The sequence below is a fragment of the Gigantopelta aegis genome, chromosome 14, assembly GCF_016097555.1.
Source record: "Gigantopelta aegis isolate Gae_Host chromosome 14, Gae_host_genome, whole genome shotgun sequence".
Lineage (NCBI taxonomy): Eukaryota > Metazoa > Mollusca > Gastropoda > Neomphalida > Peltospiridae > Gigantopelta > Gigantopelta aegis.
Genome location: NC_054712.1, coordinates 26,981,903 through 27,005,730, shown reverse-complemented (window position 1 = coordinate 27,005,730; position 23,828 = coordinate 26,981,903). Strand labels below are relative to the sequence as shown.

At 36.1% G+C, this 23,828-nt stretch overlaps 2 protein-coding genes and 1 long non-coding RNA gene across 4 annotated transcripts in view; 1 reads left to right on the top strand and 2 right to left on the bottom strand.

The window, feature by feature from the left end:
• The first annotated feature begins 7,974 nt into the window (after positions 1-7,974).
• Positions 7,975-13,835, top strand: LOC121388513. The gene is made up of 4 exons (XR_005959979.1): positions 7,975-8,009; positions 9,476-9,593; positions 11,707-11,934; positions 13,539-13,835. It is a non-coding gene; the product is annotated as an uncharacterized LOC121388513 (long non-coding RNA).
• Positions 13,836-14,199: 364 nt separating this feature from the next.
• On the bottom strand, positions 14,200-21,723 carry LOC121389503. Of its 2 annotated transcripts, XM_041521159.1 has the most exons (5): positions 21,626-21,723; positions 19,877-19,941; positions 19,108-19,298; positions 17,302-18,463; positions 14,200-17,034 (listed from the first exon to the last, which is right to left on the bottom strand). In XM_041521159.1, the coding sequence occupies exon 5, from the start codon at positions 16,886-16,888 to the stop codon at positions 16,154-16,156; it is 735 nt and encodes a 244-aa protein (XP_041377093.1). In that variant the 5' UTR covers positions 16,889-17,034; positions 17,302-18,463; positions 19,108-19,298; positions 19,877-19,941; positions 21,626-21,723; the 3' UTR covers positions 14,200-16,153. The 2 variants fall into 2 exon arrangements, with proteins under 2 accessions (XP_041377093.1, XP_041377092.1); XM_041521158.1 differs by having other exon boundaries at positions 14,200-18,463.
• The window catches only part of LOC121389168 (sushi, von Willebrand factor type A, EGF and pentraxin domain-containing protein 1-like), a 15,383-nt gene continuing 8,824 nt past the window's right edge, over positions 17,270-23,828 (bottom strand). Inside the window, exons 6-10 of the mRNA XM_041520775.1 lie at positions 21,626-21,720; positions 19,877-19,941; positions 19,108-19,298; positions 18,336-18,463; positions 17,270-17,386 (exon numbers count right to left, since the gene is read on the bottom strand). Coding sequence (XP_041376709.1) covers positions 17,270-17,386; positions 18,336-18,463; positions 19,108-19,298; positions 19,877-19,941; positions 21,626-21,720 — 596 coding nt within the window. The remainder of the gene's footprint in view (positions 17,387-18,335; positions 18,464-19,107; positions 19,299-19,876; positions 19,942-21,625; positions 21,721-23,828) is intronic.

Here is a 23,828-nt window from a genome sequence, read left to right as displayed (position 1 = left end):
TGGCCAAGGAAGGACATTAATGCTGTTGTTCTGTAGGAAAGCCGTTGTGAGACGTGCTGTGTGAGATGGCTGCCCACACCATGACACTACCCCCGCCGAATCTGTCCACTTCCTGCACGCAGTTTGCCGCATAACGTTCACCACGACGCCTATACACGCGACATCTTCCATCATGATGTCGGAGCAGAAATCGGGACTCGTCACTGAACCACACCTGTCTCCATCGCAGTTGAGGCCATTGTCGATGAATCTGGCACCACTGCAGTCGGAGTCGACGGTGTTGTGGTGTTAAGATGACACCTCGAACTGGACGTCTGGCACGAATTCCTACCTCACGTAGGCGGTTCCGTACGGTCTGGTCGGATATCCTGCGCAAACCTGGTATTGCTGCGGCTGTGGAGGTGGCAGTAGTCAATCGTTCCCGAAGGTGGCGTACCCGGATGTAGCGGTCCTGCCCGGGGGTAGTGACCCGTGGTCGACCGGATCTAGGGAGGTCACGTGTTGATCCATGTTGCTGGTAACGGTCCCACAGTCTGGAGATGGTGCTTGGGGACACATGGAATGCCCTGGCAACGGCCGTTCTGGATTCGCCTGCGTCTAGTCGGCCGATGGCATTGTTTCTCTGCGGTTCACTGAGACGTGGCATGTCCTGGATTGTCAACTGTCGGCCAGATACAGAGGCCAGGCAAGCGAACACCCTGCACTTTTATACTGTCGGTGTTCATGTTGCACGTGCAGACAACGCACGTGCAGTGGTGACATGGTTTGCACGTGGCTGCGTTTTTGCGAATATTCACATTTTGGAACTTTATTGTATAGTAGCTGCGTTTTATCGAATGTAACCGTGGGAATGTGTTTGGGACATGCAATGACCTTATATTCACAAAGCATGAACCGGTAGGAAACATAAAATCGGAGTTATAACCCATTTGTACCCTTTTGCGTTTCTTTTTTTGAAGAGTATATTAGTGTGTGTTGATACCTAACTGATTTCACTCCTATGAATTCTGCGAGTTATACTTGTCAACCTAACGCATGTATAAATAGGTGCGGGTATATTATTATTGTTTATTTTGTTTAATTGTAAAAATCCACCCTTTTTTTTAAGTTTTTTATTTTAAAATGTACATTTGTTTTATTGAATCATTTGCCAGCCACGGTAAGCTCAAGCACAACTGTCATCTGAACAGAACTTGTTCATCACTGTAAAATGTTTTCATGTCAATAAAAGTATTAAAGAAATTGGGATGTTTTGAGGGATTCTTTTGCTGAAATTAAACAGATGGATGAATGTGATTATTTATTTATTATTTCAGTCGGGCTCTAATGTAGCCACTTAAACATATGTCCGATGCCATATAACCATAATTAAAATGTGTTGAGTATGGTATGTCATTAAATAAAACATTTCTTTTTCTAATCTAACCGGCCAAATGGTGTTGCTCTGTTTTCTTGCCAAAAGTTAACACAAGTTGCCAGTTGCAGTAATATTTTGTATCTATTGATAGTATTCACACACAATCATCAAGACACCAATTTGTTTAGTGTTATTGTTCACTTGACACCTTGCCGGTGCTGATTTTTTACTTTATAACAAGACTGTGCATCAACACATGTCGCACCGTTTGCAGATGGGGGCAGGACAGAGCTCGCCTGATGAGCGATTGATCTAGGATCAATCCCCATCCATGGGCCCATTGGGCTTTTTCTTGTTCCAGCCAGTGTGCCATAACTGGTATATCAAATGCTGTGGTATGTACTACCCTGTCTGTGGGATGGTGCATATAAGAGATCCCTTGCTGCTAATCGAAAAAAGAGTAGCCCTTGAAGTGGCAACAGTGGGTTTCCTCCCTCAATACCTGTGGTCCTTAACCATATGTGTGACATCATATAATTGTAAATAAAATGTGTTGAGTGCGTCGTTGAATAAAACATTTCCTTCCTTCCATTTGCAGATCTCGGCCGGATTCATTTCAGTAATGCCACAAAATAATTATTATAACAACACATTAATTATCACCCCATTATACTATACCATTTTAATTAAATATTCAGTTTTGCTTTAATGTAATAACCAAAAAGTTGTATTTTGTAATGCATTGTTTTGTAGTAAGTATAGTTTAGAACACGATTCAGTGACGAAACATTACAAATGGTACAGACAAATATTTGTCTATTTTTATCAAATTTCTCACTTTTCTTCTGGGAAAGAATTCACTTTTATGTTTTCAATGCTTAATTTATGTCTGTGAATGTATCTAAAAAAAATTTTTTAAAAATGCACAAATCGACAGCAAAGGCGTTGAGAAGCTCAGTGATGCATAATATCACAGAAATTTGCCAAATAAAAATTGTAATTTATCAATGTAAACTCACAAATTAGACAAAATTGTGCAGCAATATGGTATTTTTGTACTTTATTTGTGACTATTATGCACTGATGAATCGCACGCAAAAAAAAAGAAAAAAATTGAAATACCGGGAGACATTTTAAAATGTGTTTTTGGTCCTATCATGTTTTGGGGTTTTTTCACAATAACTTCATTCCTTATGTCATATGGAAGCATGGTTTTAACTATTTTCTGACATGTACAATCATACAATGCATGGAAATGTGGGTATGATATTTTTGGCAAGTTGCTGTTTCATTATTATTAATGATTGTTAAATAAAGAAAATAACATCTGTTACTGGTACACTCTGTCATAGACTTTGATCGGGTCTCACGCATGGGCGTTGATCGGTGGGGGACAGTGGGGATGCGTACCCCTCACTTTTTCAATGCTGGGGGACAATCTATATAAATGTACCCCCACTTTTTCATTTAGCACACACACACACACACAATGTACGTACACACGCTAACACGTTTCTCTCTCTCTCTCTCTCTCTCTCTCTGTCCCCCCCCCCCCCCCTCCACACACACGCACACTTTTAAATCCGGATTGACTAGTTGGCGTTAATAGTTAAAGGCTAAAACAATGGCAGCATCTACAAAGTAGCTATATTGCAGAAATGCAAGTTTAATGAATTGGTTATGTTCACTTCTTAAGAAAATGACTAGTCCATCGTTTTCTATGTGGGTTTTTTTTTTTTTAAATGTAATGTGGGAGTTTTTTTTTTTGACAGAAGTGAAATCAAGGTCCACGTAGGGTACCAGTTCAATACATTGAATGAAAAAGGATTGGTCTATGTGCTAGATCTACTACAAAGCCAGTCCGGACATTATCAAAACAATCGAATCGGTATTGTGTTTTGGTTAGTGTGAATTAGAAAAATAAATATTCGAATATATCGTTAAACCCTGTGCACTGACATGTAGGATCGACCATCCTTGGTATACCTGTTGAATGTTTTCTGTGCCATTCAGCACTTTTATTCAGAAAAGGCAAGTAATTACTTGCACACCCATCCACATGCCTGAAAAGTTTTGAAAGTGATAAATTGCAATAGTATTTTTAGTACATTTTATTTGAAACATAATGTGATTTTTCACCTAGCACCTTTTCAGGAGAGTGATCTTCAGCTAGCCTTGATTTTACTCGTGGAGAAGACCGAACCAGTGCCACACCACTGGTAATATGATCAAAGGCCGAGACAGTTTGCTGTCCTGTCTGAAAAGTTCATTTTAAAAAATCCATAGTTTGGTAGAATCTCATGTGGTGCTTGTGAGTTTGCTAAATCAAGTTTCAACCACAAGTTAACACCACTAGTGGGTGGGGGAGATGTCTCTTTCCCTATCCCCATAACATGACTGAAAGACAGTGTGGGTATCTCCTGCTGCCCCTATTATAAAACCTTGGCTATGTCAGCAATTAAGCACTAAATGACAATAGTTAAAAGATGGCGAGATGCCATTAAACATTTCTTTCAATACAACCTGCCAAGTTGTTAATTTGTATTGAAGTTGATTTGGAGGATACTGTTTTTGGTCATCCCCAGGGTCCCTTACATAAATGTCATGGATTAATTATGTAAATTACTTATTTATTTAGACTGGTAAGGCACTTCCTCACTGGACACATTATTTGACAAAACCCTGCCAAAATACCAAAAAAATTAATTATAATTTTAATAATATTTCACACCTGAATCATATTCTGCCTTTAATAATGAAAAGTAATATTATTTCTACATTTGTTGTAGCAAAATTGTAATTAATTGGTGATTAAAATTACAAAAATATTTTTTCATCATTCAGAATTTTTGTATCTCTTGTATCTTTTGCAAGCAGAAATCTTTACAGATATTATTTTGTATTTACTTAATTTTTAAAAATTATTGTTATTGTGTTAATTACTTAAAATTATATTATGCATAAATTGGTTTTTCCATTCTCGGTGAACTCTAAGGCCTTGTGTGCTATCCTGTCTGAACATACAAATACTGCTTTGCAGCTAATTTGCAGCTAATTCGTAGTAGTAGCTCATGCAATGACAACAATGTTCTTCTCATGGTTTAACAAAGTTATTTTTAAATCATGGCATTTGCAGTTAAATATTTACAAATCCATAATTTTCTCCTTCATCACCAGCCTCGGTGGTGTCATGGTTAAGCCATCAGACATAAAGCGAGTTTTAATGACTCAATGGGTAAGACCACTACACCCTCTTATCTTTCACTAACCATTAATAACTTTATCTCTGTCCTGAACAGACAGCCCAGATAGCTGAGATGTGTGCCCAAGACAGCATGCTTGAACTTTAACTGGGTATAAGCACGAAAATAAGTTGAAATGAAAAATAAATTTGGGTCATCACTGAATTAAATGACACCCCAGTACGAAAAGTGTATTAGCTATAATTGTCATAGGAAAGTCATTCATCACTGTGGGTAGGCTGTTTAAAGCAAACAAATTATATATAGTGAAACCCTTCGTGACCAGATCCTCTCTGAACTGGAATTCTCTCAAAACCGGACGTTTTCTATGGTCCTGTGATTTACGCATCTTTGAATACTAAAGTTTACTTCTCTAAACTGAACACCGGACGAATAATCCCAAACTCATTATTTAGTGAAGATTCTACCTCTGAAAACTGGACAATACACTGTTATCAATCATTATGGCGCCACTAATTGTTGCGTTTATTGTCACTTCGCAGTCTTCAGCTGGATTACTTGACTGCGAACATGGCTAGTGCAATACACAGGTTGGCTATTAGATGTGTAATTGCCGTTACATATGACTGGGTACAGTTGGGAAATAACAATTGAGCAAAGATCAAGTGGCAACTTTGATACTGTTCACAAACCGATTTATAGTTTGCTTAAAAACTTGAGGAGAAGACAACAATGAATTAAATCCACAGTTTTCCTATCGTTTGAATTGAATTTTGTTTTAAAACTGTTTATTTAGCAAAATAAAGAATAGGCCAAAGTAAAGTTGGCTTTGGTGTTGAAAATATGTCAGTAGAATTTCATTGCCATATCGATTTTCAATATGGAACGTCCAGCTAAACATCGCCGTTTTGAACTATCACTCGATGATAAACTTAAAATCATTAAAAAAAATATTCAAAGTATGTATGCAAAATATTGAATTATTATCTGTTGAATATATCTTGAATACAATTTTAACAACGACAGTGTACAGCAAAAGCTTTTGTATCAATGAAAACCAGACACCTCTAAAAACAGTACAAAATGCTTGGTACCTTGGATGTCCAGTTTATAGGGGTTTCACTGTATTACCAAGTAGGATGGTATGATCACATTATTACAGATGCCGTTGTGACTATCCTTTAAAAAAAAGTTGGCTTTCTGCAACCCAACCCTTCATTGGTCTATTTGAATAATAATGTTGGCAAGTATTTAAAGAAGTGTGTTACTGTATATGTATTGCTCTGTGAGTTGAGTGCAGGGAACATTTTGTTTTCAAAATCTAGACTAGTGATGTTTCTAGCCAAGTGAAAATTGATTAGCAATTACTGTTTAATGTTTTAAAATTGTGTAGCGATCTCTGAAACTTTTGTAGTGAACCGTGATGTGATACTGAACAAAATGTTCCCTGGTGTGTCTAAATGCTAAATAAAAAAAAAGGAAACATTAACATAACTCATTACTGAGGTAAAATGGGTCTGGTTATAGAAAGCAATATTTTTTTTTATTGATTGGTCAAAGAGAATATATGGAACTGTTCACCAAACCTGCTGATGTCCATGATGATGATGATGATGATGATGATGATGACCAGGTCCTATTAGACTGAACACCAATGACACAGAACAACAGCAGACCAGTCAAGCATGAATGCAAGGAATGCAACGATTTGGAGACGTATTTTGTTTTGATATTCAATAAAATATAAATAACTTTATTTTGTTAGTTGTTGTACAGTTTATGTTCATTAAAAATTAAATCTTAGATATTAATAAAATGAAAAAAGTTCAAAATTGTTGTTACTATTTCTTTCATGAAGAAATGTGTAATAAATTTGGATGGCTATAAATGCGACAATGTTGAATATAAAATCTTATTTACTTTTAAGAGTTGATGCTATTTATGCTGCAATATAAACTAATTGTTTTAAGATACTTGCTGGCTGTCTAATTATATTGTAGTGTTTGACATCAAATCATCTGGATAACCTTCAAAACATTTGTTCACTATCGATAACATAAATATAAAAACCGTAACAACCAAAAGTGTAAAACGCTATTTTCAAAGCAGATTTTTAGTAGTATTCAATATTCCAGTTCTACTACACAATATGGTTGCAACAATACATCGATGTATTGGTATTGAAAATATTGTCTGTGCGGGTATAAAAATTAAAATTAATAAATCATTTAGCACAAGATTCCAATAAACAAATCCCAAAGAACATTGGTGAACATTACTTTTCTTCTGTTGTACTAAAGTATAACCTGGTGCTATGAAATCTACATATGTGTAAAATATGCATAATGACTGTTTATTTTGAACTGTTATAATAAATTCAATGTTTGATGGATTAAGTGTGAATGTAAAGTACTGTGGCATACACTATTGTTATTTTTTCGACTAAAGGAAACAATAATTTGGTTAAAAAAGGGAATTTTTATGCTGGGTAATGCATTTGGTAGGCACTTCATAATTGTGTATTAATTTTCTCTATAGTACTGTCGGAAATAGAATAAAAATTATTTTCGTCTATTATTTCTTACATTATTAAACAGAAAAGTAAATATATATTTAATTATAGTCCATCTAATTTAGCATTTATTTGTTTTGGCTCTCATTGATGTACAAGGTGGTGTTTACTCTTGAAATTAAAAGAAATACGCCAGTAAAAAGGTGATTTGTGAACTTTATTGGAACAGACTATAACAAAGTTTGGTCAACATATGTCAATTTCATTGCTGTTATAATATGTGAGGGACATTTCTGATGATGGTTTACCCCTATTCCTCTCCAAAACTAAATATTTGTAGACATTTATAAGTAACGACTTTTGAGCAAAACTGTCAAGAACCATTTTGAGTTTGTGATCTATTTTCCGGTATTAAAGGTGCTATCTCAGAGTTGCATAATGACAGCTATTACAAATCATGTTTTTATTAAATTTTGCTTTAACATTTAAAGACTACACCTTTAACTATATGCCCAAAATTATGATTATAGGAAATGATTTTATCTACTAGTAGAAAATACATTTTTATTAGAGAATCTTTATCACGAACAGATGATCACATATAACTCCTGATATAGCACCTTTAAGTGGTTGCAAGATTGTGTAAATTTCTACTGTATTTATATTGAATTTATATTCTCTAAATATGCTGGTCAAAATTAATAATTTATGTTGCAATTCAAAATAATCAGTTATTTTGCAGTTTTAAATTAAAAGTTTGTTTATGGGTAAATGAAATTGACACATATCCATCAAAATGTGTTATAGTCTGTTCCAATAAAGGTCACAAATCTGTTTACTGACATCTTTATTTTAATTTCAAGAGTAAATACTACCTTGTACATCAATGAGAGCCCAAACAAGTAAATGCTAAATTAGGTAGAGTATCATTAAATAGGTATTTACTAAATATTTATTTGTCAGTTTAATATGAAAGAAATAATTGACGAAAATAATTTTTATTCTATTTCCGACACTACTTTAGTCATTTGCGTTCCCACCTTGATCACAGGGCTCAAAATAATGGCGTGTGAAAAACAAAAAGCATTCCTTTTTTATATAAAAATTCACCTGCTAAAACCCCTCAAAATCGCACATCAATTTTCCAAGAGAAAGAATTATGTAGGATTATATCATCTTCTGTTTATCTTATGATTGTGTTTTAATTCAATTCTGCTCTAGTATACATCTTGGAGGTACTGTTTTTTCAGATATCCCAAACTCACCCTTCACTGGGGCGGTGCAGACTGTCACTTTTCAAAGAGGTGCCGCATGGCCAGATTACTTTTTTTAAATATATATATACGTATATACAGTGTTCAATTTTTAGGATTTTGGTTGCTTGCCCAGAGGGCAAGTATGGGTTCACATTGAGGTTGCCCCTCCAAAAATTTGGTTTGACCTGATTTCATCCGTGTTTTGAAAATACAGTTATATTTATATTCCATTAAAACAGCAACCAACAGGTTTGGAATTAATATGTTGTCAGTGTAAAATGTAATATGTACTATCTGACAATAAAATACATTACTTTTTATAATGTTTTTAAATGTTTGCATGTAGTTATACACATGTACACATAGGGCCTAATTGCTTTAGATTTTTGTGATTTGGCGACACATCAGCTATTTTCCAATCGATGTTCCAATCCAACGCACTGGAATGTTTCCTATTCGGAATACTTCAGCCGATTACAATTTTCCCCGATGTCTTACAGAATCGACCGAGGAGTTCCGAGTGGCAAACAAACCCACATGATTTCAACTGATTGACTGACGACAGTTTAAATAACGACAGTTTAAAAGCGATTGTGGGCAAGGAAACTGCACATTATTATGGGACTCAACTCACCATTTGGAGTAAAAAAATAAAAAAGTCCGCCATGCGACTGGCAACTAGTATCATAGAATTAAGTTGCCCGACTGAATATTAGGTCGTCACAGACCTGATGGCTGTAAAAATTGAGCGATGATATATATTTGTTGTATCTGTGAAAATGTCCTTCTTGGGTGAATTTGAAAGGAGAGTCTGGCAACCTCGAGCCATACCACTATTTTGTACACTGTGCCACCCCTGCTTCATCTCATGCTGTCCTATTTTCAGGAGGCCATATGTTTTCTTAGTAGGACATATTTTTTTGGCCTGTTATTTTAAAAAAAAGAAAACAAAGAAAGCTGGTCCTGCTTTATTTTCATAATTCGAGCTCTGTGATCAGTAATAGAAATCAGTTTTACAAGTAATCCTTTTTGTATTTTTGAAGTCTGTAAAAGCATAAATCATCTGGTCTTGTTCCTTATCAAAATAGTTTTACGCCTTGATTGAAATAATGAAAATCTCTATTGATTACGTGTTGTTTTTTAACAGGGCTGTACCATAAAATAGCTTGTCCACATTGAAGGCAGATGATCTTTAAATGTCTACATTGTCAAATGGAAAAGATGCCATAAGCTAGCAACTTTGTCTCTGCTGACTACATGCACAGGTAAAAGGAATTATGTTCCATGTACCTTATTTATTTAATAATTACAACTGCTCTAAAATTCAACCATCAAACTATACCATCCCCAGTTATAAAAAACATAGAACATCACAGCAAATGTTTGGCATTCCACTGATACCAGTTGATGTTTCTTGCATTATTAGAAAAATGACTACAATGGGATAGTTTAGATTTTACTGCAATGAACATTATTATTATTTTGAATCACAAAGAGTGTGGGCTAGATAAAACAAGCTCTTCTAAACTAAAAGGGCATTTTTTAATTATTTATTTTTGAGACATATGGAGGAGCATTAGTTAGGCCATGGAAGGCTTGTATTTGAATTTAATTCAGCTACAAGAGCACATGTTCAGTACAATCTTTGATGGGTCGTATTAAGGTATGGCATTGTCCATTCATCTGTAAACTTAATTTCTTGTCAATTCATACAGGATCATCAAACTGTGTATGCAACTACAACTTGGGATGTTGGTGTTTTGTGCACCATAACTAGGTCACCATGACCCATTTTTCATGCATTACAGCACATTAAAGGAAATGCTTGTTCAGGCCGTAACTTATCAATTCATATAGAATCATCAAATCTTGCATGCATATACAACTAGATGGCAAGATGTTGCATACCATAACTAGGTCCTGTTTTGTGCACCATCACTAGGTCACCATGACCCATTTTTCATGCATTACAGCACATTAAAGGAAATGCTTGTTCAGGCCGTAACTTATCAATTCATATAGAATCATCAAATCTTGCATGCATATACAACTAGATGGCAAGATGTTGCATACCATAACTAGGTCCTGTTTTGTGCACCATCACTAGGTCACCATGACCTATTTTTCATGCATTACAGCACATTAAAGGAAATGCTTGTTCAGGCCGTAACTTATCAATTCATATAGAATCATCAAATCTTGCATGCATATACAACTAGATGGCAAGATGTTGCATACCATAACTAGGTCCTGTTTTGTGCACCATCACTAGGTCACCATGACCTATTTTTCATGCATTACAGTACAATAAAGAAAATGCTTGTTCAGGCCATAACTTATCAATTCATATAGAATCATCAAATCTTGCATGCATGTACAACTAGATGGTAAGATGTGCATACCTTAACTAGGTCACTGTTGCCTACTTTTCATAAAACTCCTAATGTGCGTATCATTGACCACACTGGTATGTTTGTTTTAGATGAAGTTTGTAAATGTTTTATACAGTATGGACACAGCAGAATTTCTTTTAATCTTTTAAACCGGACTCGCGTTAGTGGGTAAAGTGAGCCAAAGCTTTGATCAGCCTGACTTCACCATGCTATCCACTGTAAAGCAAAATCTGTATAGCCTTTTAAAAACAGATTCCCCATACAAACAAAGATATCAAAATTATAAAATAATACAGGCAAACCTGTCCTTGCGGCCACTGTAAATTCTATTACAAATTTATTTTATACAACAGCGACAAGATGCAACAAATAAGCAATCTTCACACCTTCACAAATACTAAAAGCCGTTCAGTTTGACATCCCCAATGTGTATCAATTAAGAAATTGTGGAATGCATCGAATTGCCTCTAGGTAATCTTAGCTTGATATTGCAGGATTAATCTACAAGGACAATATTCTTCAAAGTGAAGACAGACTTGTGAGAGGATGAATTCCAAACGGTTAAATTAGTGATTTTCAGTTAAAAAAATTTTTTTTTGAACAAGGCAACATGTGGAAAGATGATTTTTAGAAACCTAGAGCATACATCCATCAATTGGCAGTGCAGACAGTCAAAAAGGACAAAAATTACAGACTGTAAAAATTGCACCTGTATTCAGAGGCCACTTGTCTTAAGCGGTCGCTTTTGACCATTATTTTGTGTGGCCGCTAAGGCAGGTTTGATGGTTATGGGCTAATAGAACTTCTTTTTGTATATTTTATTATTTTAGATTAAAATTTCTAGTCTTCCTCCTGTTACAAACATCACCCTCTCAAAAGTTCTATGATTTTGACCTCACAGTGAGGCCTGTTAAAATTTGATTTTATGTTTTTTTATTTTGTATTAGAATTTCTTTAGTTGGTAATAAAGTTAACTTTTAAACAGGTCATTCTGGAGTCTGAAGATGACAAACATTCCAAGGCTGGTGCAGCAGTAACAGCAGTTTCTAGCTTCAGCCATCATGGAAAGACTTTCCTTGAAGTACATCCTAGACGGAATTGTGATTGCCATAACAGCACAGAGTACCAAACATTCTTCTTACAATGCTGGGTTGAAATGTAACTTTTGTGGAAAGATATATGGATAACTTCACAACAGAATGAGGCTACACATGTAGGTACATGTATTAGTTAATCAATAACATTTTGTTAAATGTACTGTGTTACATATATTCCAGGTGTAAATGATGTCATATAAATATTTTGGGATTATATCTCATAATTTTAGGCTTCTGACTCAAAATTCACATTGATATTGATGCTGGTCCAACACCATGACCACATATTTTCAGATCCATGTTAGTGTTACAATATCGTAAAACCGTCATAGGCTATGATGTCAGCTGATGGTTTTATGATATAACTCTAAGATAAGTTTAAAAATATGGGCCCAAGTTATGACTTCCAAGCCCATACATTTCATATTTAGATGGCCTAATCAGACCACTGCTTATTCAGATGTTAACCGTTAATTATCATCTTTCAGTGTCACAGTTAAAACAAAATGTTCATGATGCTCTGGATTTTGGGTTTCCATGATCACTGTTTAGGTTTGATTAACTAGCTGAAAGTAGACAAAACAAGCCAACTTTCATAACATAATTCATACAAATGTTTTATTTTACAAGCAAGTGAAATATTGTATACATATTCAAAGAAGCTGCTATCAATTATGTACTAAATAGCCTCATGCTCGTATTTATTGTGATGCACAAACCAGTATACATTACTAACCAAATGTAGGCCTAATGCACTGTTATGAAGCATCTTTAGAACATATAATTCAGAACCATCTACAAGCCATTGTAATTTATGTACAGATATGAAACATTATTGTTTATCTACTGAAATATAGGTAGGGATGGAAAAGGAATACAGTATTAGTAAAAAAAAATTAATGGCCATGATATATATGTAACACTGGTGACGGATAGTTAATTATGCTTTCATGGTACAGTGACTTGTTGCATTTGGATAGTTTCAGACATCATTTGACATAATCCTAGTACACTGACTAGAGCCTGTACTTACAAAACATTAATGTTCAAGGTCAACACTTTAACAGTGTCCCATTTGCTCTGTCTGCTGCTGACACTATGATGCACGCCATTTATTCTGTAGTCTGCTTCTGGCATAAATGTCAAATGATGTCAACCTACATAATAAACAAATTTGACTTTTATGTCAGGCTTTCTGCCAGAAAATAATTTGAGGGTACCTAATAAAACAAAAAGAACATAAGTGCCACTACTAGGTGGTTATGGGTTTGAAATATTTTGAAATTGAAAACTGCATTTCATATACTTTGACAAATTTTAAACAACTACAATCTTTCTATAATTATAACATTTTATCCATTCATTGCTAAGATTTTAATGTATGTAATTTTATCCTTGATACCCTCTGACTGAAACCCTGCATATAGATTTTTGCTTAATAGAAAGGTACTCAATCATCTTCTCTTCTTATGCAGCAGTCTGCTTCCCCCAGTCATCTGATTAAGTACATGAACCATCTATATTAAAGGCTTTAGTTTTTGTTTCTCAACTGTTGCCTGCTTTATACAGGTTTGTGTATGTGCTTTATGTGTACAAGATTTTTAGGTCAACTATTTAAGTTTCTTTCCTCCACTAATAATCATTTAATGCCAAGATGAATATAAACACAATCATTGTAGCACCATTCCATTTATTATAATTTATTTTGTGTTTTTCACAGACTTGCATCATCTGATAAAATCTGATTGGAAGTGACTGTTCCAAATGTTACACCGATACTGAAGACATGATCAGCAAGAAGTAGTGATGGCCAAAGTTTTGACCACAGAACATTTTGTTACGTTTTCTTTGTAATCTTTGAAGGCAATTGTTTATTACTACACAATCTAATGTCCTGGGCCCAATTTCACTAAACATCGTAAGCCTACTTTTGCACGTAAACGTAAATCTACGACTAAACCACAATTCTTATTACTATTATAGCTCAACAAATATTGTTAGAAATATGCATATTTCATTGTATTTCCTCCTTAAAGGGGCGGGACATAGCTCAGTGGTAGAGCACTCGCTTGATGCGTGGTCGGTCTGGGATCGATCCCCGTCGGTGGGCCCATTGGGCTATTTCTCGTCTCAGCCAGTGCACCACGACTGGTATATCAAAGGCCATGGTATGTGCTATCCTGTCTGTGGGATGGTGCATATAAAAGATCCCTTGCTGCTAATCGGAAAGAGTAGCCCATGAAGTGGCGACAGCGGGTTTCCTCTCAATATCTGTGTGGTCCATAACCATATGTCTGACGCCATATAACCGTAATTAAAATGTGTTGAGTGCGTCGTTAAATAAAACATTTCTTTCTTTTCCTCCTTAAAATGCTTAATTTTCTTCGTGAAATAGATGTCGAATACTTGTAAATATATGCCCAGTATAACTGCTAGTCGCAGACATAAACTTAACAATGTTTTGTGAAATTGGCCGCTGAAGAAGAAGTGTAATATATCAAATATGTAACATTGTGAAGTTTATAAACTGTCTTTAGTATATTTTTATAATTACAAACTACATTTGTTATACAAGAATTATAGACATGTTAAATAAAGTATACCCGGACAGCTTTTTACATTGAATAATATGTTGTTTTAAACAAATGGGATAATACAAATAAATGAGGGGGTTGGGGGATGTAACCAGACCTATTACTATGGAGTGGCACTGCCCAGTAAGTAATTTATTTTGTTTGAAAAAAAAAAAAAAAGTTGATATAATAATAATTCTAATACAACTTTCATATAAGCCTTTTTTCCATTGGTTAATTTTCGTGATAAATCAGACGGTAGATTTATCACAATGACAAAATTCCGAGAACTCATCCAATGTGCTGTTACTTGGCCTCATGTGTGTCGTGTTTTCGTTTTCATTAGTATATTAATTCCACGTCTTACATTATATTTAAACGTCGGTATAAATAATTTTTAACAAAATTACTAATTTCAGATGAAAATGACGTTATTGCTAATATTTTGTTATTATTTCGTGCCATTGTAACATTTAACACTTCGTCAGCAGCAATGGACGTGCACCCACTCACTCCAAGTAAGGTCTGGTAACTGATCGTTCACAACAGTCACCAGTATGTGTCTTGTGGTCTACTCTTCTAGTTTGTGTTCTTAAAAGGGTGCAAGCAGGTTCATCAAAAATAATTATATCACAATCTGAAGTACCTTATTTTTGTTTAGAACATACTTTTTATGACAAAAAAATTGATAAAGAAGACAAGATGGAAATGACTTGATTTTTTAAACAACATTAACTGCTTTAAAATATCACACAATTCTGAAAAACTTTTGAAAATAATACTTGCCCTTTAGTAAATTATTTTATGTATTTATATAAACTTTTAAGTGAAAATATGTTAACAAGTTATAAACCTGTAGACCTACCCCATGAACGTGGTTTTTGTACAAAATTAAACCAGGCGAATTTCTCGAAATAATTCAATATGAGGTTGAAACACTGCTCACAAATGTAAAGTCCAATCATATCCATGTGTCTTGCAACAGAAATTAAACAGCCAACGAAAATAAATTTGTTTAGTGTATCCTATATTACAGTAAATCATGTTCAAAAGACGGACTACAATGCCCTACAAATCTGGAAGAGGGTTTTTTTTTCAACCTGTGGGATGTGCCATGTTATTCATAAGAATGCACAAATAAAAGAACCTTGGTTGCTAATCAACAGTAACGGTAGCCATGTTGTTTCTCCCACATTCTAGGTGGGGGATCTTAGCTTATAGCTCTGTCAATAGATGTTCGTGTCCTAGGACTGGACCTCATTGAAGGGCCGATTGTTGTGTCCACAGCTGGTATATCAAAGCTGTGGTATGCTCTGTCCTGTTTGTGGCCCCCAAAAAAGTCTTTGCTGCCAATGAAAAAATGCAGCTGATTTCCTCTGAAGACTCCGAATTATCAATAGCTTTCAGTGGTGGTGTTAAAAAAAACCCCAAAAAACCAACTTTACTCTCATTTTTAGACCATGGCTCACAAATCTACAAATATATGACATGATTTTAATGTTATTCACAATAACACATTATGAAGCACACCCAACTTGAGCACTTACTCTGACCATCAAAGAGTATTTCAGCCAGGAATGTCACAAGATCCCATGTTATGACTCTTGATAAGCAGCATGCTGGAATGTTATTAAACAAACATTCCTTTCTAACTGCTGTTTGCTAACACAACCTTCAAGTATCATATAAGCACTGCACTAATTAATTCAACTCTAAATTAATTAACAGTTCTGAATAATATTAGTTCCTCTGTCCAGGCAGTTTACTGTTTGCTTTGAGCAAAGAGAGCAGCATTTGGTGGAAGTGGAGGAAGCTTTCTCCTTGCTGGGTCTGTTGACAGCAGATCACCAGGCTCTGGGGCCACTACTTCCAGGTAGTCGGGAGGAGGGTCCTCATCACCAGTTGGTTCTGTGTATTCATCATTTGAGATGGCCGTGCCACTAGTGGCTTCTTTAAAGCCTTGAGATTCTGAAAAATCTGACACTCTCACCATTTTACCAGAAACTGCATTGGAAGGGTGGACCATACCGGCTGATGAAGATTCTTGATTTGAAATACCAGTGTTCTCTTGTGAACCAGCAGTGAGTTTGTCAAGACTAGATAAATTGTTCTCATAAGGTGTAGGCTGGTTGACATAGCTAGGCACTGCTGGCTGAAAGGGTACGTATCCATCTTCTACAGTGATAGTGGTTCTTGACCGATCCACACCTTCATTAACATAGACATGTTTCTTTGGAGAATCCTTGGACTTGGTTAAGTGGTCAACATCTGTTTTGGGCAAGAGGTATAGATCCTTATCAAATGCCAGGTTAATCTGACCTCCTTTGCCACCAATTTTCAGCAGTTGCTTATCATCCTTTTTGGTGACCTCCACCTGATCAAGGTCATTCTTGGATGCCACTGGATGCAGGTAGTCATCTGCTGGTGCAGTAGCAACTACTACAAGATGACTTCTGGTATCCTGTCCTGGAGCTGATGTTAACGGGGTGACATCCATAGCTTTCTGGGCAGCTGCCCTGTCCAGATTGCATTCTTTCAGACCTCGTTTTGAAGAGTTCCTTCGAAAAGACTCGTCCTTCAGGTCTGACCAGTGGGTCACTTCATAAGGCAGAACAATATCACCAACATCAGCATAAGGATTTTCTGAAATAGTTCAATAAAATTAAAGTTCCAAAACTGCCTTGCGATTTCTTTTATTTATTTATGCAAAACACTATTACATTGAAAAAGTGTATATAAAAAATCCCCTGTTGCTACTTGGTGGCAGTAGTGGGTTTTCTCTTATATTCTAGACCAAGTGTTAAAATAACTTTATGTTAGACTCGCAATAAACCAACCTTCCCTTACATACCTTAATTTCAGAAGTAGTTTCAGATTTTCAGGTAATTGTTTGTCGGTTCTGTTCCTTACCTTCAGTGCAGCTGCCTCTTTGACTGAGCTGTTCATCAGGGTTGTTGACGATGTTTAACACGAGGTCAGGAGAGTTGTTCACACACTGAAATAAGCTATAAAAACAAAGAGATGATGTCACAAATGCTACATGGATGTACCCCACAAATCTATTTTACATTTGTTCCTTACAAAAGTTGACAAATATTGGGTTCAGTGCTTGGATTGATTGAAAAAAAACATGGCTGATTTGATCATAGCACTCTTGGTGTTTTACCATTGGTATCTAATATTGGAGGCCATGATGTGCTCTCTTGACACTAAAACCAGACAAATTTTGATGATTGGTTCTAGTGTCTGTTTTTGTGCAATATCATAAAACAACACAATGGCATGTGTACAGACGTCTGGTGAGCCAAAATTCATGTGAACTCTAAGTGAATGTAAGTATGTGTCAAAAGATTGAATTACATTAAAAGCATTTGACCGTGTACTAGATTGAAAATATCTCTAATTTGTATGACATCCAATAGCCTATGATTAATAAATCAAATGTGCTCTAGTGGTGTCAGTAAACAAAACAAACTTTATCTACTTTGTATTAGATAAAGAAATACTTTCCTTTTGCATTAGATAAAAACATTTGCCTTTTGTATTAGATAAAAAAAAAAAAAAAACCTGCCCTTTGTATCTGATTAAAACCACTTGCCCTTTGACCTCGAATAGATTCACTTGCCCTTTGTACCCAATTAAATTCACTTGCCCTTTGTACTCGATTAAAACCACTTGCCCTTTGTACTCGATTAAAACCACTTGCCCTTTGTACCCGATTAAAACCACTTGCCCTTTGTACTCAATTAAATTCACTTGCTCTTTGTACTCGATTAAAAACACTTGCCCTTTGTACCCGATTAAATTCGCTTGCTCTTTGTACTCGATTAAATTCACTTGCTTTTGTACTCGATTAAAAACACTTGCCCTTTGTACCCGATTAAATTCATTTGCCCTTTGTACTTGATTAAAAACACTTGCCCTTTGTACCCAATTAAATTCACTTGCCCTTTATACTGTCTGGATCTTCTGCTGCGGATGATGAAGATGATTGATACGATAAGAAGCAGCACAAGTGCTGCCAGACCAAGAGACAGATACACTGTTATTGATGATGGCTGTGATGATATTCCTGAAATTTATTAAAATGATACCAGTACATATTCACAAATCAGGAGCAACCTAGATGGTACCACTTCTTTTTCTTTTCTTTTTTTTCTTTTTCTTTTTTGTGGGTTATATTTGCTTATCTGTGAAAATGTCCTTCACAGGTGAATTTAAAAGGAGAGTGTGGCAACCTCGAGCCGTACCACTATTTATGCAAATTAAAATTCTCCCAATTTTTCTGGAAACAGAGATTTCAGCATTAGCCAAACTCTGTCCTTGAATAAAAAGTTCAAAGTAGTTCTTTAAGTTTTCAAAATTACTGTATTTCGTTTTTCCAAAGTAATTTTATTCCTTGCAAAGTAAAAACCATTCAAAAATGGTATTGTATGTGGCTAAAATGTAAGACATTAACGTAGCATTTATTAGTTGAAGAAAATGTTTTAAATCTAGATATATTTTATTAAATTTCACACCTATGCATGCCATTAAATTCTTTTCTTGCTTTTTTTTGTTTATATCCAAGTAAAATTTTAGCACACTGCCAATGACCCACACCTCATCTGTGCAGTTTGTCCATTAATAGAGTTTAGGCGAGTGTTCTACTAACTGATGACATGACAAATTATTACATACCTATTTCTAAATACATTCAGAGAACTCTTGACTTACCATCTGACTTCAACTGTTCAAACTTGAATTTTTCCGGAGATGCAGGAAACCCTGAGAGGGATCCAGCCACTAGGGAGCGCCACAGCACCAAACTGAGATGGTTGCCATCAATGACGTCACTTAATCTGGTTACGTGCTGTGTGTGGATCAGATGAAAATCTATAATAGTCCTGCTGACATCTTGGGCTGCTCTGAAATAAGGGTAAAAAAACAAAAATTCATATACAAGATTTAATGTTTGAAAAAAATTATATTTCCTTTTGTGTTTTAAAGCAGGTTTACCAACCATTATGATTGGTTTCAATATCACGACTGGTATATCAAAGGCCGCAGTATGTGCTATCCTGTCTGTGATGGTGCATTAAAAGATCCCTGGCTACTAATGGAAAAATGTAGTGGGTTTCCTCGATAAAACTCAAAATTACCAAATGTGACAGCCAATAACCAATGATTAATATATCAATGTGCTCTAGTGGTGTTGTTAAACAGTACAAACGTTTTGGTTTCAATATTTGGGAAAGCTATGAATTTTGATGGGATATGCCTATTTTGAAGTGTATTGAAAATTCACGAAATTAATGTCAAAAGTGTCAATATTAACTTTGGGATGATTTGTGTTTTAAAAGTTAAATGTAAATTCTATTCATAAGCATACGGGGCAGGGCGGGGGAAGGGCAACTGCTCCCCCCTAGTTTTGGAGCAAAACCTCAAAATAAATGTGTCATTGACAAAGGTTATGGCATGGATCTACATCAAAACACATACTTACTTTGTAGCAGACAGCTCAACATTAAAGGTACCAGGCACATGGTTTTGGTGAAAGAGTTTTATTATCTATAAAGAAATGGACAATGGAAATATATTAAATACTTAAACTGGTTTAGATTGTTAAAAGAATATAAAAATTTAATCACAGAATTGATTTGCTTTGTTCCCCACTCCCCCAAGTTCCCTCAAAACAGTTGATAAATATTGAATCTGTGACAGATATTTGTTTGATCAGTCGTGCCTTAGGGAAATATGAGTTTTCAAACAATTAAATTTTGATGAACCGTTCAAATTACCTCACGATATTACATTTCCAATCCTACGGGACATTTGCAAATTCAATAGCACCCAAACCCACCCCTGCCCTCTACCGACCCTGGTCGGGCTGCTTGTGCTCCCTCACACGGGAGCCAGTGTGGGCTTTCCCCTCTGCCACCCCCAACACCTTTCCTGTCTTGGATGGAGGAGCTGGCGTAAGCAGACAGCTGCGTGCTACAACAGCTTGTTCTGAATGTGCACATTAAAACCTATCACCTGACCTGACCTGACCTGACCCTCAGGGTGTTTACTACAACAGCTTGTTCTGAATGTGCACATTAAAACCTATCACCTGACCTGACCTGACCCTCAGGGTGTTTACTACAACAGCTTGTTCTGAATGTGCACATTAAAACCTATCACCTGACCTGACCTGACCCTCAGGGTGTTTACTACAACAGCTTGTTCTGAATGTGCACATTAAAACCTATCACCTGACCTGACCTGACCTGACCTGACCTGACCTGACCCTCAGGGTGTTTACTACAACAGCTTGTTCTGAATGTGCACATTAAAACCTATCACCTGACCTGACCTGACCCTCAGGGTGTTTACTACAACAGCTTGTTCTGAATGTGCACATTAAAACCTATCACCTGACCTGACCTGACCCTCAGGGTGTTTACTACAACAGCTTGTTCTGAATGTGCACATTAAAACCTATCACCTGACCTGACCTGACCTGACCTGACCCTCAGGGTGTTTACTACAACAGCTTGTTCTGAATGTGCACATTAAAACCTATCACCTGACCTGACCTGACCCTCAGGGTGTTTACTACAACAGCTTGTTCTGAATGTGCACATTAAAACCTATCACCTGACCTGACCTGACCCTCAGGGTGTTTACTACAACAGCTTGTTCTGAATGTGCACATTAAAACCTATCACCTGACCTGACCTGACCCTCAGGGTGTTTACTACAACAGCTTGTTCTGAATGTGCACATTAAAACCTATCACCTGACCTGACCTGACCTGACCTGACCCTCAGGGTGTTTACTACAACAGCTTGTTCTGAATGTGCACATTAAAACCTATCACCTGACCTGACCTGACCCTCAGGGTGTTTACTACAACAGCTTGTTCTGAATGTGCACATTAAAACCTATCACCTGACCTGACCTGACCCTCAGGGTGTTTACTACAACAGCTTGTTCTGAATGTGCACATTAAAACCTATCACCTGACCTGACCTGACCCTCAGGGTGTTTACTACAACAGCTTGTTCTGAATGTGCACATTAAAACCTATCACCTGACCTGACCTGACCCTCAGGGTGTTTACTACAACAGCTTGTTCTGAATGTGCACCTGACCTGATTGTAGACTAATTATTCTCCTTAGGTTTACTTTGGGGTTTTTTTCAAAATAAATATAATTATGCAGTGAACAACTGTAACCAATGAAAACTCAAATGGTGTTAAAGACATACCCTATTTTTGAACTGTAGAACGAAGATGGCGTAGTGTTGTTTAACAGTGCTGAGTGATTCTTTCAGTACCAGGGTGACCGTATAAATCTTCACAACTGAAAAAAAAAATTGCACTTTACAATTGAAAACAGAAATCATGGCAGAGTTCAGCCAGAACAAGCAGAAAAATGTCCGCTAGACTGGTTTATGCGCTTCATGTTAAACCAAATGCCCACACTGGGAACCAATTAAATAGTTTTCGGGCTAAACTGGGAACCAATGAAACGTTCACTGGCTGAACATATGTTACTCAATATTAGCAATAGATAAAAAGGGAAATCATTCTACAACTTGAAACAGAAATAATTTTTTACTCTATATTTGCAAAAACTGAAAAGAGAAATCACACTTTAAAACTCTTAGATCGACATGTCATTTTACCCCATATAACTGGAAAGAGAAATCACACTTTACAACTCTAGATCGACATGTCATTTTACCCCATATAATTGGAAAGCAAAATCACACTTTACAACTCTAGATCAACATGTCATTTTACCCCATATAACTGGGAAGAGAAATCACACTTTATAACTCTAGATCAACATGGCATTTTACCCATATATAACTGGAAAGAGAAATCATACTTTACAACTCCAGATCGACATGGCATTTTACCCCATATAACTGGAAAGAGAAATCACACTTTACAACTCTAGATCGACATGTCATTTTACCCCATATAACTGAAAAGAGAAATCACACTTTACAACTTGACATGTCATTTTACCCCATATAACTGGAAAGAGAAATCACACTTTACAACTCTAGATCGACATGTCATTTTACCCCATATAACTGGAAAGAGAAATCACACTTTACAACTCCAGATCGATGTCATTTTACCCCATATAACTGGAAAGAGAAATCACACTTTACAACTCCAAATCGACATGGCATTTTACCCCATATAACTGGAAAGAGAAATCACACTTTACAACTCTAGATCGACATGGCATTTTACCCCATATAACTGGAAAGAGAAATCACACTTTACAACTCTAGATCGACATGTCATTTTACCCCATATAACTTGAAAGAGAAATCACACTTTACAACTCCAAATCGACATGGCATTTTACCCCATATAACTGGAAAGAGAAATCATACTTTACAACTCCAAATCGACATGGCATTTTACCCCATATAACTGGAAAGAAATCACATTTAACTCAAATATTAACAACTGGAAAACCTCCAACAAACCTGTCCAAATATTTGAAAGCTTATGTTACGCAAATATTAGTTTTAAATACACTTGTATTAGATGCATCAAAGTGTGATTTCAGTTACTTGCAAAAAATACTTTCTTGCCTATCACTTCTATGGCATAAAACAGAATTTTGTCTCTGTTTCATACATTTGTGTTTTGTTTCTCAAAAATCTAAATATTAGTTTTTGTATATCAAGAGAAATATTTATTTATACATGAGCACTACACCTATTTGTTTTATATATGGTTAATCGGCCTCGGTGGTGTTGTCGGACATAAGGCTGGTAGATACTGGGTTCGCAGCCTGATACCGGCTCCCACCCAGAGCAAGTTTTAAGGACTCAATGGGTAGGTGTAAGACCACTACACCCTCTTTTTCTCTCACTAACAACTAACCCACTGTCCTGGACAGAGTCCAGATAGCTGAAGTGTGTGTCCAGGACAGCGTGTTTAAACCTTAATTGGATAAAAGCACGAAAAATAAGATGAAATATATATGGTTATTAAGACACTCCAATTACTCCTACCAAGAAGGAGGTCAGGTCAGGTCAAGTCGGGTAATAGGCTTAATGTGCACATTCAGAGCAAGCTGTTGTAGCATACACCTGTCGACCCATGCCAGCTCTTCCGCCCAGAATAGAAAAAGAAAAAGCAGCAAGGGATCTTTTATATGTACTTTCTTATAGATGGAACAGTACGTACCATGTACCAGATATGGGGTACTGTTAAAAAACAAGCCTACCAAGGGCAAACCTCAGGCAAGCTTTCTACCACCAAGCTATATCCTGCCCCTTGTTATATAGTGAATGAGGCAAACTGAACCTCACAAGCTATATCCCACCCTTGTTATATAGTGAATGAGGCAAACTGAACCTGACAAGCTATATCCCACCCTTGTTATATAGTGAAATGAGGCAACTGAACCTGCCAAGCTATATCTCGCTCCTCGCT

Coding starts and splice junctions, on each gene's coding strand:
- LOC121389503 (XM_041521158.1), bottom strand. CDS start 16,888: ATGGATGTCACCCCGTTAACATCAGCTCCAGGACAGGATACCAGAAGT.